Source organism: Ambystoma mexicanum, chromosome 4q (genome assembly GCF_040938575.1).
Source record: "Ambystoma mexicanum isolate Mex_15411 chromosome 4q, UKY_AmexF1_1, whole genome shotgun sequence".
Taxonomy (NCBI): domain Eukaryota; kingdom Metazoa; phylum Chordata; class Amphibia; order Caudata; family Ambystomatidae; genus Ambystoma; species Ambystoma mexicanum.
Genome location: NC_090928.1, coordinates 180,320,459 through 180,336,234, shown reverse-complemented (window position 1 = coordinate 180,336,234; position 15,776 = coordinate 180,320,459). Strand labels below are relative to the sequence as shown.

The window sequence follows — 15,776 nt, the reverse complement described above, 5'->3', positions numbered from 1 at the left end:
AGCGGATGAGTGCCTAGAGCGGATGAGTTCCTGGAGCGGATGACTGCCTAGAGCGGATGATTGCGTAGAGCAGACGTTTGCGTAGAGCAGGTAAATGCCTAGTGCGAGCGGATGCGTGCCCGAGCGGATGAGTGCCTAGAGCGGATGAGTGCGTAGAGCGGATGAGTGCGTAGAGCGGATGAGTGCGTAGAGCAATGAGTGCCTAGAGCGGATGAGTGCATAGAGCGGAGGAGTGCGTAGAGCAGATGAGTGCGTAGAGCGGATGAGTGTGTAAAGCGGGTGAGTGCGTGAGCGGGTGAGTGCGTGGAGCAGATGAGTGAGTAGTGCGGATGAGTGCATAGTGTGGATGAGTGCATAGAGCGGATGAGTGCATAGAGCAGATGAGTGCGTAGAGCGGATGAGTATTTAGAGCGGACAAGTGTGTAGTGCGGATGAGTGCGTAGAGTGGATGAGTATATAGACCGGATGAGCGTGTAGTGAGGATGAGTGCGTAGAGCGGATGAGTGCGTAGAGCGGATGAGTGTGTAGTGCAGATGAGTGTGTAGTGCGGATGAGTATGTAGTCCGGATGAGCGCGTAGTGCGGATGAATAAAGGGCTCGATGTGGAGTGCATGGAAAAAATTGGAGCGCATAGAATTATGTAACATACATGGAATGGTTTAGAGTGCATAGAACGTTTGAAAGATCATGTAAACCATCATATCACATCACCACACTTACTCTCTTCTTTACACCACCATCCAACTAGAACACAGAGATACTATGATACCATTCGGTATAGCTGTTCTCATACCAACATCCGCCTCATACTCCCCATCACTCTAACTAAACACTGCTGGTTACACCCCCTCCAGCCAGGCATTCTCCTCAGGCCTAACGCAGCCAGAATCGGTCTGGATAAAACCTGCCAGAACGAACACATACTCCTGATCTCTCAACCACCACACCTAACGTTAAGAAGCAGCTATAACACGAATGCCACACCAGCTGCACACATATACGGTGCTCACACGCACCTTTGACTCTCTCTACTCTCTCTACTGACTTTAACTTCAGTTCCCGAGGGCGTTCAACCTACCAGCGCCTTGAGACTAACACCAGAACATTGCATTTATGCTCAGTCAACAGTGTTTCCAAACTTAAGCTGCCAACAGCACATCACAGCTCTCATGCTCTTTTCCCGCCCAATCCTACTAACCACTCCACACTCCTTCCTCGTATTACAGATCCGCCTGAGTGCCATGAAACCAAACAGGTGGCAAGTGTGCGTGGTATAAAAACGTTTAACATTAACACGGGTTGTAGGTGTTGTTTGGTTTATTACCCACCCATTGACTGCCCGTGGCCATGCTAATCCCTATGACCCAAAACACTGCCTCATGGTAACTCTTTGAGATCCCTTTAATCAAGCCTTAACATTGGAACTGCCTGCAAGTGTTTTTTTCAAAGCAGTCTTCCGAGAGTTCATGACTTAGTGCCTAATTCATGGAACGTTTAGCGCGGTGCAAACTGACTTTGCACTGCCAACAAACACGTTGAAGCAGACCTAATTCACAGAGCGGTGCAAAGTCCATTGCTGCACAGCAAAGTCACTTTGCACTGCAAAAGTACTCTTTGCAGCGCGCTAAATGGGCCTAAATCAAAACCAAAACACTAAGCAGCACGAACGTAGTGCTTTTTGTGTGAATTTAGCACAGTGCAAAGAGTACTTTTGTAGTGCAGAGTGATTTTGCTCTGCAAAAATACACTCTGCACCGCTCTGTGAATTAGGCCCGGTTCACAGAGAGCCTCACATCACCCATCTATTTAAACAACTACCTCCAATGTCACCCTACCAACCTCACGTTGCTTATTTTAACATTCAAACATTTCAAGAATTCCTTTCAGCCCTCAACTCCTGAAAAGAGGGTTTCTTTGAAAATTACGTTACCTTTAGATGCACTTGTTTCATTGGGGAAAAGCTATGAAACATCCCCTCTGCCCGGATTTCTAGGGTGCATTCATTTATCAATTCTCCCAATTACCCCAACCTTTTCCTTGTTGGACCTTCTAAAAACCCCAATAGTGTTGACACAATGCATGACATATTACATTGACGGCAATAAAGAGACTGTGACAGGCTCTTTGTGAGGTTAATGATTTGCAAAGCATGCATGTATTTCCCTACACTGTTTATACTTTTTTCAATTGCACAGACATACTATTTCCAAAAGGAACCGTCTCTGGTATGTGTCCACAAAGGCCAGAGCAAACCTACCCCCCTTCTACCACCCATTATCCCCCTCCCCCACTCCTCCCTCCGCCGTCTCCAACTTGACAACTTGAAATAACATTCACTGCCCCTCCCTTAACATTCTTTGTCGTGCATTCATAAGTAGCCCAGGGAAAGCACACCTCTCTTGTTGCTACAGATGCGAGATGCACTTATGTGTGTGTGTCAGTGTGGAATCTGCTTCATTGGGTATCAGGTAATATTATCCCCATAAATAATGTCGCCATATATATGGCTGCCGGGAAAGGGCATAGGTGACATTATTTATGGGGATCATTTAAGGGTGAGTGGTTGCGGGGGTGTCCCCAGCTCCCTTAAAAAAAATATTGGGGTTCCGGGGGTGTCCCCCGCAGGTTCCAAGGGTTAATATTGCAGGAAAAAAATGGCGACATTCTTGTATGGCGATATTTTTGCAGGCACATTAACAAATGGAACCCTTCATTGTCAGTGTATGGAAATGAAAGCTACAGTAGCATGGCTACTGACCCTTGTGTTGGTGTTACTGGCCACCATAGCGTTCATGATTTGTGCCAATAGTAACCCACGTGTGTATGCGTAAACTTTAGGAAATGTGTGCAGGCATGTTTAACAGAATGCACAAGAGTACCATGGTTGCCTGCAGCCACTTAAAGCAAGCTGTGCGCATGAGCGCCATCCGGACATATCAGGCTATGCCAGTGATTCTGTTTTATAGAGCCAATGTGTGGCATCTGCTTGCAGCACAGGCATGCTATTAACTGGTCGCGTTGGTAAGGTCAGCTGTCTAAATCATTGACTGAAATGTTATCCTATAACGACATGTACAGAACCTGCGTGTTCGGCCGTGTCACTGTGACTCAGTCAGCCAGGCTTAGACCTGTCAAAAAAGCCTCCAGTGTTGAGTTCTGTTGTCAAAACTGAAATGTGTGTCCAGAAACCTGAACATGCTTCTCCATAGCTGGCCGCCGGTCCATCTCAACGTTGTTTCCCTTGACTACTGTCCGTCATGGTACTTAGCCAAGACGGGTTCAGGAGATCGCGTTGGCTGACATAAGACCTCTGAGGTCAAAGGGGCCATCTTGCACCCATCTGGGGCAATTGGAGATAGCTTGTGCAAGGTAAGGCAAGGCCATAACCGAATTTAAATACTAAAATGAGGAACATGCATTTCAGGTCAGTGGGCCGCGTTTCCTGAAATAATCTGAGCGGGCAATGCTACCCAACCCACAGAAACAGAAGAGAAGGATGGAGGAGAGGCGAACAGGCCCAGAAGACTGGAGATGGGTGTTGGAGCAGGTTAATGGTCCAAGGGAGGAGATGCCGTTTAAAAGGGGGGAGCAGTGGTGGGGGTGGGGACCAGAAAGCGGGTAAGCACAACATGGATGGTTCGGCGGTGGGTCTGTGGAGAGTGGGGGATGAACGGGACAAGGCACAGCAGGGGAGATGGACAGGGGTGGTGGCTCAGGATACGGGCAACTCAGGGGCTAAAAACCCTGATGCATAGCTTCAATGCCTATTTGTGGCCTGTTTGAGGACACTCAGAGGAAATCAGAAAAGGTTCCCTTTTTTTGGAGCGGCTTATAGCCATAGAACCAGAACACATGAAGGGACCTGTGGTATGCACTGAACCTGCTTGGCACATATCTGTAGATAAAGGTGGACCTTAAAAGGTTATAAGGGGCCAGGGGTTAGAAGGAGAAGTGGTGAGGGCTAATGGTGAGGTTCCTGAAGCTGCAGCGCTTACTCAGGAATCTGTGTCCAAGCAGCGTGGAAGGTGAGCAGGGGACATATTTTGCTATACTTAGCACCTGACAGTGGACAGAGGGGACACATAAGGTAATCAAGATAGAGAATCACATTTTGTAATGCAAATTACCCCAGAGGCTATGAGCTGAAGGGGACCTGAGGTTAAACCCAGGGAAAGGGAATTAAGATGGGAACATTTCCAGAGCAGTGGGAGGGTGATGAGGGTGATAACTGTTTTAGCATGCTTGATATTGTACTGTGCGTTGTCATCCGCCGTGAGATGGCACATTGACAGTCAATTAGTTGGCTTCACCTCTGACATGTCTAGAGCATATTGATAGGTAGAGGAAATAAAGCTTTAAAAAATGATGTGGGAGAAAATTTGATTTGTTTTCTCAAGGGAATCTAGAGGTGACATTGGATTCAGGGGATCATATTAAAGAATGAGTACCAGAAAACCAAACCTGTGGGCGGTCACTTCGTCAGTACTTTAATTAGATATTGCAAATGCTCAATAAGTAAATAAAAAACATACATTGTCCCAATACATAATATCCTGCTGCTGGAAAGGTTTCCGACAGCTAAACACTCTACTGTTGGGTTGATATTTACTGTTGATAGTAGCAATGAGCTGCAAACCAGAACAGCTGTAAATTGCGAACACAGGTTTAGGTCCTCTGCAGCAGACACTAAAGCTTTCTTCGGACGTCGCCGAAGTGCTTTGGTACCATTACTAATCTGCACCTCATGTCGTGGCAACTGTTTCTAGTTTTAATCTTTTAAGCACATTTTTGGCCAATATTATTTCTGTAATGGGGATCCGTAAAACCGTCACCAGAAACGGTACTGAAATTCACAGAAGGCAGTAATTTAACCAGTGCCAATAATCTGGCAAAAAGGATTTTACCACTTGGGGTGTTTTCCTCTTATTTAACACCTTGTAAATCACGCTGGACACAAATTGCCAAACATCACAGACTATATTCATATCACCCTTACTGTATTGATAACTCAGTGATTTCTAGATGTTGTTGCTTGGAAATACCTCTACGTGTCTCTACATGTCTGAGCCATTTTACAGGCAGAGCAACAAACCTTTACTGAACAAGAAACTAGCTCTTTATATTCCATGACCTGGACGAAATGTCCTGCCTAAGGAGTGTATGGCATGACGGAACGATGCATGACCTGGGTGGATGTTGCAACATTGGGTAGAAGATTCCCTCTCCTGGCCACATTTTCAGTGGCCTGGCCAAGCAACCCATGACATTAGACCTATCTGCATGTGGTTACCACTATGGACCGCTCCTGAGGCTGGTCTGTCCCAAAAAAATCTTGAAGGATCTTACGGTGAGAGAAAACCTACATAGGATCCCCTGGATGAACTATATATGTAAGACCGTGACGAAAGTAGACACAGGAGGAATATTTATGGCCTGAGTACCATTTGCATTCGACCTTGGGCCGATTACTGGGAAGTTAAAACCCATATGGGGCGTAGAGAGGAGGGAGAGTGAATTCCGAAAACAGTCAATTAGGAAGCTTGCCACTATTTCTATTTCAGGCCAAAGGATGGACTTTATGCACTTGATTGCTTCACGTGATGGTTGGTCACTTATAATTCACCTTAGGTTTGGTTTTCTACCAGGTGGAAAGGTTTCTAATTGGAGAATACATGCATCGCCCCAAAGCTTGGCTGTCCATATTGCCTGCAAGAAGAGGCGTATACTATACACTTCATGCTTTTATGCAAACTATTCAGAAAGGTTAGGCAGAAGACCCTCCTCTCTTTGTTTAGACGGGCAGGTATTAGAACCAGTGGGCGGGCCCTGCAATTTCTATTAGTTGCCGCAGACCAGAAAGCCTTAGCTGCACTACAGAGTTATATGTGCCTTGCATCAAGGCTGCACAAACGATATATATTTGGGCTATGGCCTTCCCATAAGTATGCAGTGTCACTTGTAAACCTTATATGTTATGAGGTGCCAATAATTCTTCCCCGCATTTTATGAATGTATTTATGTATAATGTTGTTTTAAATGGGTTGCACTATTATGGCTTGTGCCAATTAAAGTTTAGGATGATGATGATGATGATGTCAGGGGTGTAGGAGAGACTGAAAGTCTGGTGGCACACAATACCGCATTGGGTGGGGAAACTGCACACAAGTGTTTTCAAGGATTTACTGTCACTTGAACACGCATTTTGTCAGAGCCGGGCCATCTGGCCTATGATCTTAGAGGCTGTAAATTGGCGGCTTCCTACTGCGCTTGGGAGTTCTGCAGGTGGAGTACTGTTTCAGAAGTAGGCTTCTTCCCACAGTGTTGGAGCTCCCAGCCTACATCCCTGATACCGGCTCCCTCAATGCTTGTGTTCCTTAGGGAAGTTAAATCCTCCTGTTTCCTAAGTCACATGATGGTCGGTCCATGCATAGTTAGGGTTTTGGGTGATCTGTTATCTTTGACCATGCAGATGGGATGTTATTGGTGCTTCAGCAACTGTAAATTGTGTATGTATCTTTGTTCGATTGCTTTTATTCGTTGTTGTTGTATCTCATTGTGATGTTAGCACTTGTATTTTTTACACTGCACAGCGCTGAGTTCGTCCTGCGGGATACGAACCTGTGACCTCTAGGTTGTCCTAAAGATTTGTTGAGGTTGGCCAATAAACCATATCACTGTCCCGCTCTTCTATTCGAAAGCCACCACTGGCGGGATGGCAGCGCACATGAAACAACTAAGGTGGCCTGCAAGAACGATCTGTGTCTAATACGACAACCATTGCTTTCCATCCTGAAAAAGATAACTCTGGTTGTTGATGTACCTACTGCACAGCACCCCATCTGACCTTCAGGTCATAGAGGTGGCCTCTCTTAGGCATTGTGCCTAAATGTGCCTGCTCTGGAGACCTGCCTGACTCCTGAAAGACAGGTTGACCAAGTCCACCCACTTTTTTCAGAGGGTGGAATAAATCCCTCCGCCACCTCAGCTAAAATGAGAAATTCGATATGGCAAGTTCCAGGGGACACATTTGTATTGGTTCTCAGAGGTTAAAACATGCACACCTTTTAACGTTTTCAAAAACACTATTAAAGAAAATATCCCCTCTTGGTTTTCTGTGTGTGTTGATTTTACGAAAGGCAAATGCCATTCGTACTGTGCAATTTGGGTGGTTATGCAAAGCCAATTGAATGAAATGTGCATATTTCACCTTGATATGGTAATTTCTGGTGACGTCCCATCCCATTACGTTTTTTGATGAGTCCCCCCCACTTTAATTTTCAGGACTTGACCCCTGGGTTTAAATCCCAGATAAGAACACTCACCCGTTGAACATTCTTACAAAAGTTGATCACATGCATCCCATTGATTTAATTAATGATGAATAACTTTCAACAGGCAAAACAAGAACATTCTGTTTGTCTTCTGTGCCAAGTAAATCTTTATTACAAACTTAAATCTGAATGGGGGCGGCACTGCTAGTCTAACTTGGAGGCCGCCATGATGCCTCTTGCTGCTCTCTAGTGTTAAATACATACGTTTCTTAACTGTATCTTTGAAAATCACTCATGCGCTAGTTACTGGTTCAGTTACTAGTTTGTGGTCTTTAAGTCGAGGAGGAGGATACCAGTTGACAGACTCATTGCACAGCACTTCCTCACAGCAGACCCCTTGGCAGACCTGTACAAACATGGAGGAAAAGTCTATGTACGGCTGCTATCAAAATTGCCTGGACTTTCAAATCTCTGTTCAATGCCCATGTGCTACAAGGTAAATGTGATCACTTCCACAGCACGTGTGACCCTGGGTCAATATATGTAACAATATGCCTCATTACGAGTCCAGCGGTAGCCGTGCCGGAAATACTGGCAGGCTGCTGCCGGATCGGTAATACCATTCCGCCTCCGTGATTGCCAGAATCACCGGGGCATTACAACCCCGGTGACCCGGTAATTCTGGAGGCGGAATTCTGTAAATCCCCATTCCCATGGAGTCCTATAGGACTCCATGGGGATGGAGAACATGGAAACACTGGTTCCGTCTATGACGGAGCCGGTGTTTCCATGTCTGCCTGCAGGCGGGTGGTGTTATTTCCGCCAGGTCAGACCTGGCGGGAGTGAGATCTCCCGCGTGCAGGACTCGGAATCAGCCTGTCCGGAAACAACGGCGGCGGCGGATTTACCGCCACCGTTGTTTCCGGGCCGGCTGAATGTATTGTACTTGTAGCCGGTGTTATGGGTGGATCAACGTTACTGCAAGGGGAAGCGTCATGACGCTCCTCTAATAAAAGGGGCTCTGCTGGCACGCACAAGTCAGTGCAGCTGTGCCTCAGGAAGCGGCAACTCGTGTCAGTGTTTTCTTTGTTTGGTGCTCCTTGCCGTGTGATCATGGCCTTGATCTGCGGCCCCGGCCTGAGTGCCCCCAGATCCGAGACCGCCTCCCGCTGGGTGCCCCCCGCCATTGTGGTACGTCTGGTGATCCGGATGCTTTGCAGGGTGTCCCCTGCCTTTGTGTGCACTGCGTGACCGCGGTACGTGTGTGGAGCTGGGTGCCCCCAGCACGCTGAGTGGGCTGCCTTAGTGACCTGCAGCGGGCCACCACATTGGCTCAGGCCCGGGGTGCTCATCAGGGGTCAGCCTTGCCCCTCTGATGAGCTCTCCAGTCAGGCCGCTTGACTTGTCAGAAAGGGATTGCAAATTTCTCTTAATTTGTTATGCAAATACTAGAGTGAAATGTTGTGGGTAAACATGGTTTTGTATCCCAGCCACTCTTGAATGTGAGGATGAAAAGTTCCCTCCACATCCCCGGGTCCTATGCCCCTGCATAACGTGGATCAAGTTTTCATGGCTCAGCATACCAATTTCCTTCAGAATTATGCAACTGCTTGCGTAGAGAACAGCCCTTGCTTCTACTGATACGTGATACGGAGTCAGATCTGACCACAGCTGCCCCACACAAACATGATGCATTTGGCAATGGTCACACACGAAGTGGCACACACAGATTTCCAGTGCTTCTTCTTACCTGACAGCTGTCGGTACCACCGTGAATATGTCCAGCACAGAGTTCTTTGGTCCCAACTCTATTATTCAGATATTCAGGGCGATTGCACACCTTGTTTTCAATCACAGGGAAGCCGGCTTCTTTAAGGAAACCATCACCGCCACTCCCTGCACGGGAAACCACAATATAAGAATATAGCTTAAAGATGCAAATCATTTCATTGACATGCTATTGCATGATTTCTTTAACAGAATTCTGATGTCGAATTTTGTAAGCGACCATGATAGTCATAATAATGATAGTGATGATATTGAATACAAACACTGTTCTAATTTCATAGTCATCATTTTCACAGACATAGAACTGTGTTCCACTGAATAAAAGAAGACTAGCGAAAAACCCACAAATTACCTCAACGATAACATCACACATGAACATTCAGTGGTTATATTTTTGTAACGAAGTAGTGGGTTTCACGTCTTTACTTTAAACCATTTATAAAGCACAAACCTTGCACCCATGGGCATTGGGCGCTGACGAACACAAAAAGCAGAAACGTTTGCTGAAGGCACCTAAGGATGGAGCTACGAGGGCGGGAGAAACAATGAAACGAACAGCCACGTTTTCCGTTTTCTTTTAAAGACTTCCAAACTCGTCTGGTCTCTAAGATCTGGCGGCAAGCTACTCCATGCTGTCGGCGCCGAGAGGTAGAAAGCTCCCCTTTTGGCCTTCCTGGTTCTACTTCTGGGGACCATAAGAAGTTTCTGTTTACTAGATCTTAATGATCGACTTTGGACTTTTTCCCCAATTAGTTGCTTCAGGTAAATGGGCATAGTGCCTTGGATGCATTTAAAGGTGGTCACTAAAAGATGGTAATGCACTCGAGCCTCAACCGGAAGCCAGTGCAATCCTCTTCTTGCGTCCGACACATGGTCACGACGCGAGAGCCCCATCCCAAATCTGACAGCACCATTTTTTATGACCTGAAGTCTATTTCCTTCTTTTTTACTCAAGCCCACCAATAGACTGGAGCAGTAATCTATTTTTGCTCCGATAGCAGTCTCTGCATTGGCCTGGGAAATAAAAGGCTGAGGTGTTTCTTGGTTTGTTTGTTTATTTATTTGTCAAGCGCGCCGGACCCTTAGGTAACTGGGTGCCACAGCATACATGTTACTTAAGCTTAGTTACAGAATGAGGACAGGTACAAGTATAAAGGCAATAATACATAATCAACCAGTCTGACTAGTGGACATACAAAAAGAGTACATAAAAGATACATAGGGGAGGGTTCAATGGGAGCAGGAGTCAGATGATCACAGGTACAATGTATATTGTCAAGCGAGGCGGTTATTAGAGTGTAGCCATGTGAGGATGTTTTGCCTGAAGTTGTAGTAGGATTGGTCTTTTCTAAGGTCAAGTGGGAGTGCATTCAAGTATTGGGTTGCCTTAACCGGGAAGCTACTTCCGCCTGATTTTTTTAGTCTAAATCTAGGTACTAGGAGGCAGTAAGAGTTGGCAGGTCTAGTAGGGCGAATTGATGTTCTTCTGACTATTCTTTCCATTAGATACGGCGGGGCTGCATTATTGAGGCACTTGAAAGTAAGTGAGGCTATTTTGATTGCAATTCTATCTCTGATTTTTAGCCAATGATGTTCTTTTCTCAGGTCACATATATGTTCTCTAGTGGGAAGGTTCAAGGCTGTTCTCAAGGCATTATTCTGTAGTGTCTGAATTTTATCGGTGCTATATTTATTGGCTCCTAAGTAAAGGGCATTGCAGTAATCTAATCTGGACAGTATAAGGGCATTGGCGAGGATAATACAGCGGGCTTGAGTTAGGAAAGCTCTGCATGCTCTTATAAGTTTGCATGTGTAAGCGGTTGAGGACGCTAGGGAGTTTAGCTGTTTCTTCAGTGTTAAAGTGGAGTCAAGGTAAAGCCTAGCGTCTTTACTTCTTTAGATACTGTAATTGTATTGCCGTCAATGTTAAAAGCAGAATAGCCAGGGCTGAGTTTTTTTAGATTGGCGGCGGAACCGAGGAACTGAGGAGTAGGATCTCTGTTTTCTCATCATTCATCATTCAGGCAAAGGCCATGGGATTCCATCCATGCCTGAATGATTAGGTATATTTTGTTTACCAAGGCCGTATCCGAGGCAGAATTGCCCGAAAGGGGAATGAGGATCTGAGTGTCATCTGCATAGTTAGTGTAGGTGACACCCAGTCTGTCCAATTTGTCGAATAGGGGCTTGGTAAAGATATAATACATAGTTGTAAGACCCAAAAACCTTGGGGCACACCACATGCTGTTTTGATAGGATCCGCTGCTGCTGATGTAGAGAAAACTCTCATTGTTCTATTATCTAGAAATGACTGGACCCAGGCTGTAACCTCTCTTGAGAAGTTGGCTGCTGATACCAAGTGTTCGCACAGGACTGCGTGGTCCACCAGGTCAAAGGCCGCTGACAAGTCAAGGAGGAGCAGCATGGCAGTATTTCCCTTGTCGTTGAGCTCGTCAATTTGCATTTTAAGATCTATTAAGGCCGTCTCTGTGCCATGTTGTGGTTTAAAACCAGATTGGCGGGAGCCTAGGAGATGATTGGTTTCAAGGTAATACTGGATTTGCACGTAGGCCACTTTATCTATTATCTTGAGGAGGAAGGGTACCGTAGTGATGGGCCTGTAGTTGGTGGGTATAGAGGGGTCAAGGGTTTGTTTCTAAAGGAGAGGCAGAGCCCATGACTCTTTTAAGTTGCTTGGTACAGTGTTAGTAGAGAAGGAGGCACTGATTCATTTTTTGATGAAGGGGGCTAAGTCCCTTGCGGCATCTTCAATGAGTTGGGCTGGGAAGCTGTCTCCCTTGCAGTTGGACGGCTTTAGGGATGCAATCATTTTTTCCGTTTCCTGAACGGAAACATTGGTGAATTTGAAAGGTGCGGGCGTGGCATATTTTCAGTAGGGCTGATAGGTGATAGGTGGGCCAAGAGTTTAATGCAAAAGGCTACTCCAGAGACAAGGCTCACTAAGTGAGCCTTCATTGTGAGCTGCTGGCCAATGATAACCCCCAAGGTTTTAACCTTCTTCTGCCTAACTTAAGTAACAAGGGGTGCGAGACGATGTTTCAGAAGCTCTGTCCTGCTCCGGTTAAGAGCTAGATTATTCCCCAACATTCAGTTCCTAATGGAAGAGTAAGCTCTGTTCAATTCTGCCTCATCTATGGCATGAGTGCCAACCACAGGGACTACACATTGCGTATCATCCCCGTAGTTGGTGAACATGATCCCCTCTTGATCCAACAGAGCAAAGAAGGGAACCATACATATGTTATAGAGGCAGGGGGAAAGACAAGCACCCTGCAGAACACCAAATTCAATAGGGATCGGGGAAGCCTCTGCTTCCCCTTAAAAGACTCGGCTAACTCGGTTATTCAAGAAAGAAGTGATGCAGCGTACTGCAGTCGCAGAAGCATTTGCTACTGCCTCCAAGCTGGCGACCAGAATGGAGTGGTCGACCAGGTTGAAGGCAGAAGACAGGTCCAGAAGCCTCAACACTGAGGCAAGGCCCTTGTCCATCTGCTCCAATAACCTGGATTTAAATTCCAGTAGTACTATCTCAGTGCCGTATCCGTCTCTGAAACCTGACTGGCGCGGGTTAAGCACAGGGAAATTGTTAAGATGTTGGGCAATCTGCTCACATGCCACCCTATCCAGGATTATTTAAAAAAATGGCTTATTCATAATAGGCCTGTAGTTGAGTGGGACCTCAGAAGGGAGGCCCGGTTTTTTAAGGATATGGGTATCCCAGGCTTGTTTAAGGTCCGTGGGCACAAATCCTTCTCTAAGTGAGGCATTGACAAACTTACAAATAGCAGTCAGTAAAGCTGGCGGGCAAGTTTTAATTATTAAGGCGGAAAAAGGATCACCTTTACAGGAGGTGACTTTGAGTTGATTCACAATGAGTCATGGAGTAATAGAGGATAGCTGCAATGAGAGTGCAATTCAAAGGTCCTATAAGTCGCAATGAAACAAAAATTCAAAGAATGTGCATGCCTGTTTGTGGCAAAAAATCAAGTGTAACAACAGCAGTTCAAACCTGCTGCTGTCACTCTCAAAGAAAATCCATGAGACTGTCAGAAATGTCCCCGTCATCCTTTGTACATCCGTGCGTGCCTCTTCCAGAAAGTGCAAGGAATGTGTTTAATTTCTGTGCATTTGTAGTGCATACCATTTGTTAATTTCGGTTACCCATTTCACTTAAATGTACAGAAATACCTTCTTAGTTGCACAAATACGCAAGTGGATTAGGAAAGATCCTACTAACACTCTTAGTAGAACAGCGACTAAATCAGTCATTAGTTGTGTTGGTCAATGAAGTAGCAACAAAAGACAAAAACAAATCTGGGAAGAATTAGTTGACTTATAGAAAGGAAAAAGGAACTCTACTAAAGCTCAAAGAGCACAATGGGCTCTATCAGACGTCTGGCAGTATCCCGGGGGTAATTCCGCTTGGATATCGCCAGTGCAATTTGCATTACTGCAACTCGGTCCAGTGCTATTAGCACCAGATCCCGAGATGCAGGGGCTGAGGGAGCGACATTCTGGGCGCTATTACCACAGCACAATTTACACTGCGGAAATAGAAAAGCAAATTGGCGGAAAGAGGAGGTTTTACCTCCATCAAAAAACTGGAGGTAAACCTCCCACTTTCCGCCCAAACTTGGTATTGGGCGGATCGGTAATGCAGCGGTAATAGTGTTACTGTCACATTTTTACCGCTCCGCCCAACTCTGATGACTCCCAAGGAAGAGTACAGAGACATAACCATCTGCAGCAACCTCAACAAAGATATCAAAATGAAAAAAGACACACCACAAATTGGTCAATTTGAACATCTAGGTGCTAAAGTCTCACGTTTCCAACAACATAAGTGTGGAAAATACTGCTGACACGGATACAGAAACGTAAGTAAATAATACACAAAATGTTATTTTTGATTGCCTAAACCTGTATGCACCAAAGGTCAAGTAAGTAGCTTCAAATCTGCTGTCAGACAGTGTTAAGAGCAAGCCTTCTTAAAACACACGTAATATCAAGAGTTGAAGCCTCATATACTTTAATGATTATAATGCCATCATTGCATACATGTGGAATGATAATGCAGACATTCACTTTGTCACAGACAATACCACTGTGGTCGCAGGATATGTCACAGTCTATCTCACTTCACTTTAATTTACTACTACTATATCACCAAAGCCACACAATGCATACCACAAATATACGTGGACGAAAATGTAGCAACCATTGAGTGGTCACTCGACCTTACATTTTGCTCCCGTCCAAAGAAATGCACACGAGAGTTCATTTTTTATTACACACAAGAAGAAAGTAGAGGAAAAGAATCAAGTGGGAGGAAGGGAGTGAAAGAGAGAGAGAGAGTGCAACAGTGTTTAGCAGCGTTTATGATACAAAATAAAAATACTGTTGCCAAAGGCCATGAACAGTTGTGCTCTAAAATATGCACCAACACTATTATATATATTTCAGTCAGTGTGTGTGACAAACGCCTAGCAATTACTCGATCTGCCTGGGGGTGCGGCATTGGGTGCTTTGCGGATGCCCAAAAGGTTTCTCCAATATCAGAGCTCCCTTACTTTTACCACCAGGGAAGTAGCATAGACATTGGTAAATGGACCGTTGTGACTAGGCTCGCCCCACCGATGTACACAATTCCTAACACAGACCACGCTGCTGGGGAGCAGCTGAAGCAGTGGTGACGTGACTGAGGTAGTTGCAGCACTAGTTGTGTCATTGGATCGTGGAGGTACTTTCTGTTGAGGGATACATTTTATTGCTTTTGTTAAGGCAGACAAGTAGGCCCTGAATTCAGCCCCCAGAACGGACACAGCCCTGTGAGCATCCAATGCTTTCCTTATGTGAGATACAGGCGTATGCATACGCCATCCAGTCACTACCTCATGCAGTGATAAGCGATGATCCTTACAGAGCTGCATGCGTAAGCTAAACAGTGTGAGGGGCAATCAGTAAACCTAATTCTTTTGTAACGTGGTGCACAGTTTAGGCAGCTTTCCCTTTAACAGGCTATTGACCCTCTCTATGACCCCGTTGGCCTGGGATGATAAATTGTGCACATCCAATGCTTGATGCCCAGTAATGCTGTTTTCACTTTAAATAGTTAATTGAAAAAGTGAGTGCCGTTGTCGGATCTTAACACATTGCACACTCCCCATCGAGGGAAAACCTCCCTAACCAGAAACTTTGCAGCAAACTTAGCATCTGAATGTGTACAAGGACCTGCCTCCACCCATTGGGAGAAGGGGTACACAACCACTATTAGAAAGCGATACCCATTGCACTTTTCCCCCATGTCCGCATAATCTATATGCAGCTTGCGGAACGGCCAAGTAGGGTGGGGCAAAGTTCCTTGGATTGTTCTCAAATTGTGGCCAGCACTGTAAGACTGACACGTAGTACATTTAATCACCATTTTAGACAATACCTCCTGCAGATTGGGGACGAACCAGTCCTCCTGTAAATCTGCGGCAATATGATTCTTTGACACATGTGACGGATGGTGCAGCTAGTCGAAAGCGACCAGGAGCAATTCCTGCGGTGTGACCACTTTGCTGGTTATTTCCTCTCACCACAACAAATTTGTCACAGACCGTTTACAACTTCCATTCGCCCACAAATCCTTTCACTCCTGGGGGGAGGCCATCCCTGCAGTACAATCATTTGAGAAAGTGGTTGCGAATTATA

General features: G+C 45.7%; 1 protein-coding gene across 1 annotated transcript in view; it reads right to left on the bottom strand.

Annotated features, from left to right (window-relative positions):
* The window catches only part of PLG (plasminogen), a 372,393-nt gene that overhangs the window by 15,961 nt on the left and 340,656 nt on the right, over positions 1 to 15,776 (bottom strand). The window contains exon 19 of the mRNA XM_069607701.1: positions 9,022 to 9,167. Within this exon, the coding sequence (XP_069463802.1) occupies positions 9,022 to 9,167 (146 nt within the window). The remainder of the gene's footprint in view (positions 1 to 9,021; positions 9,168 to 15,776) is intronic.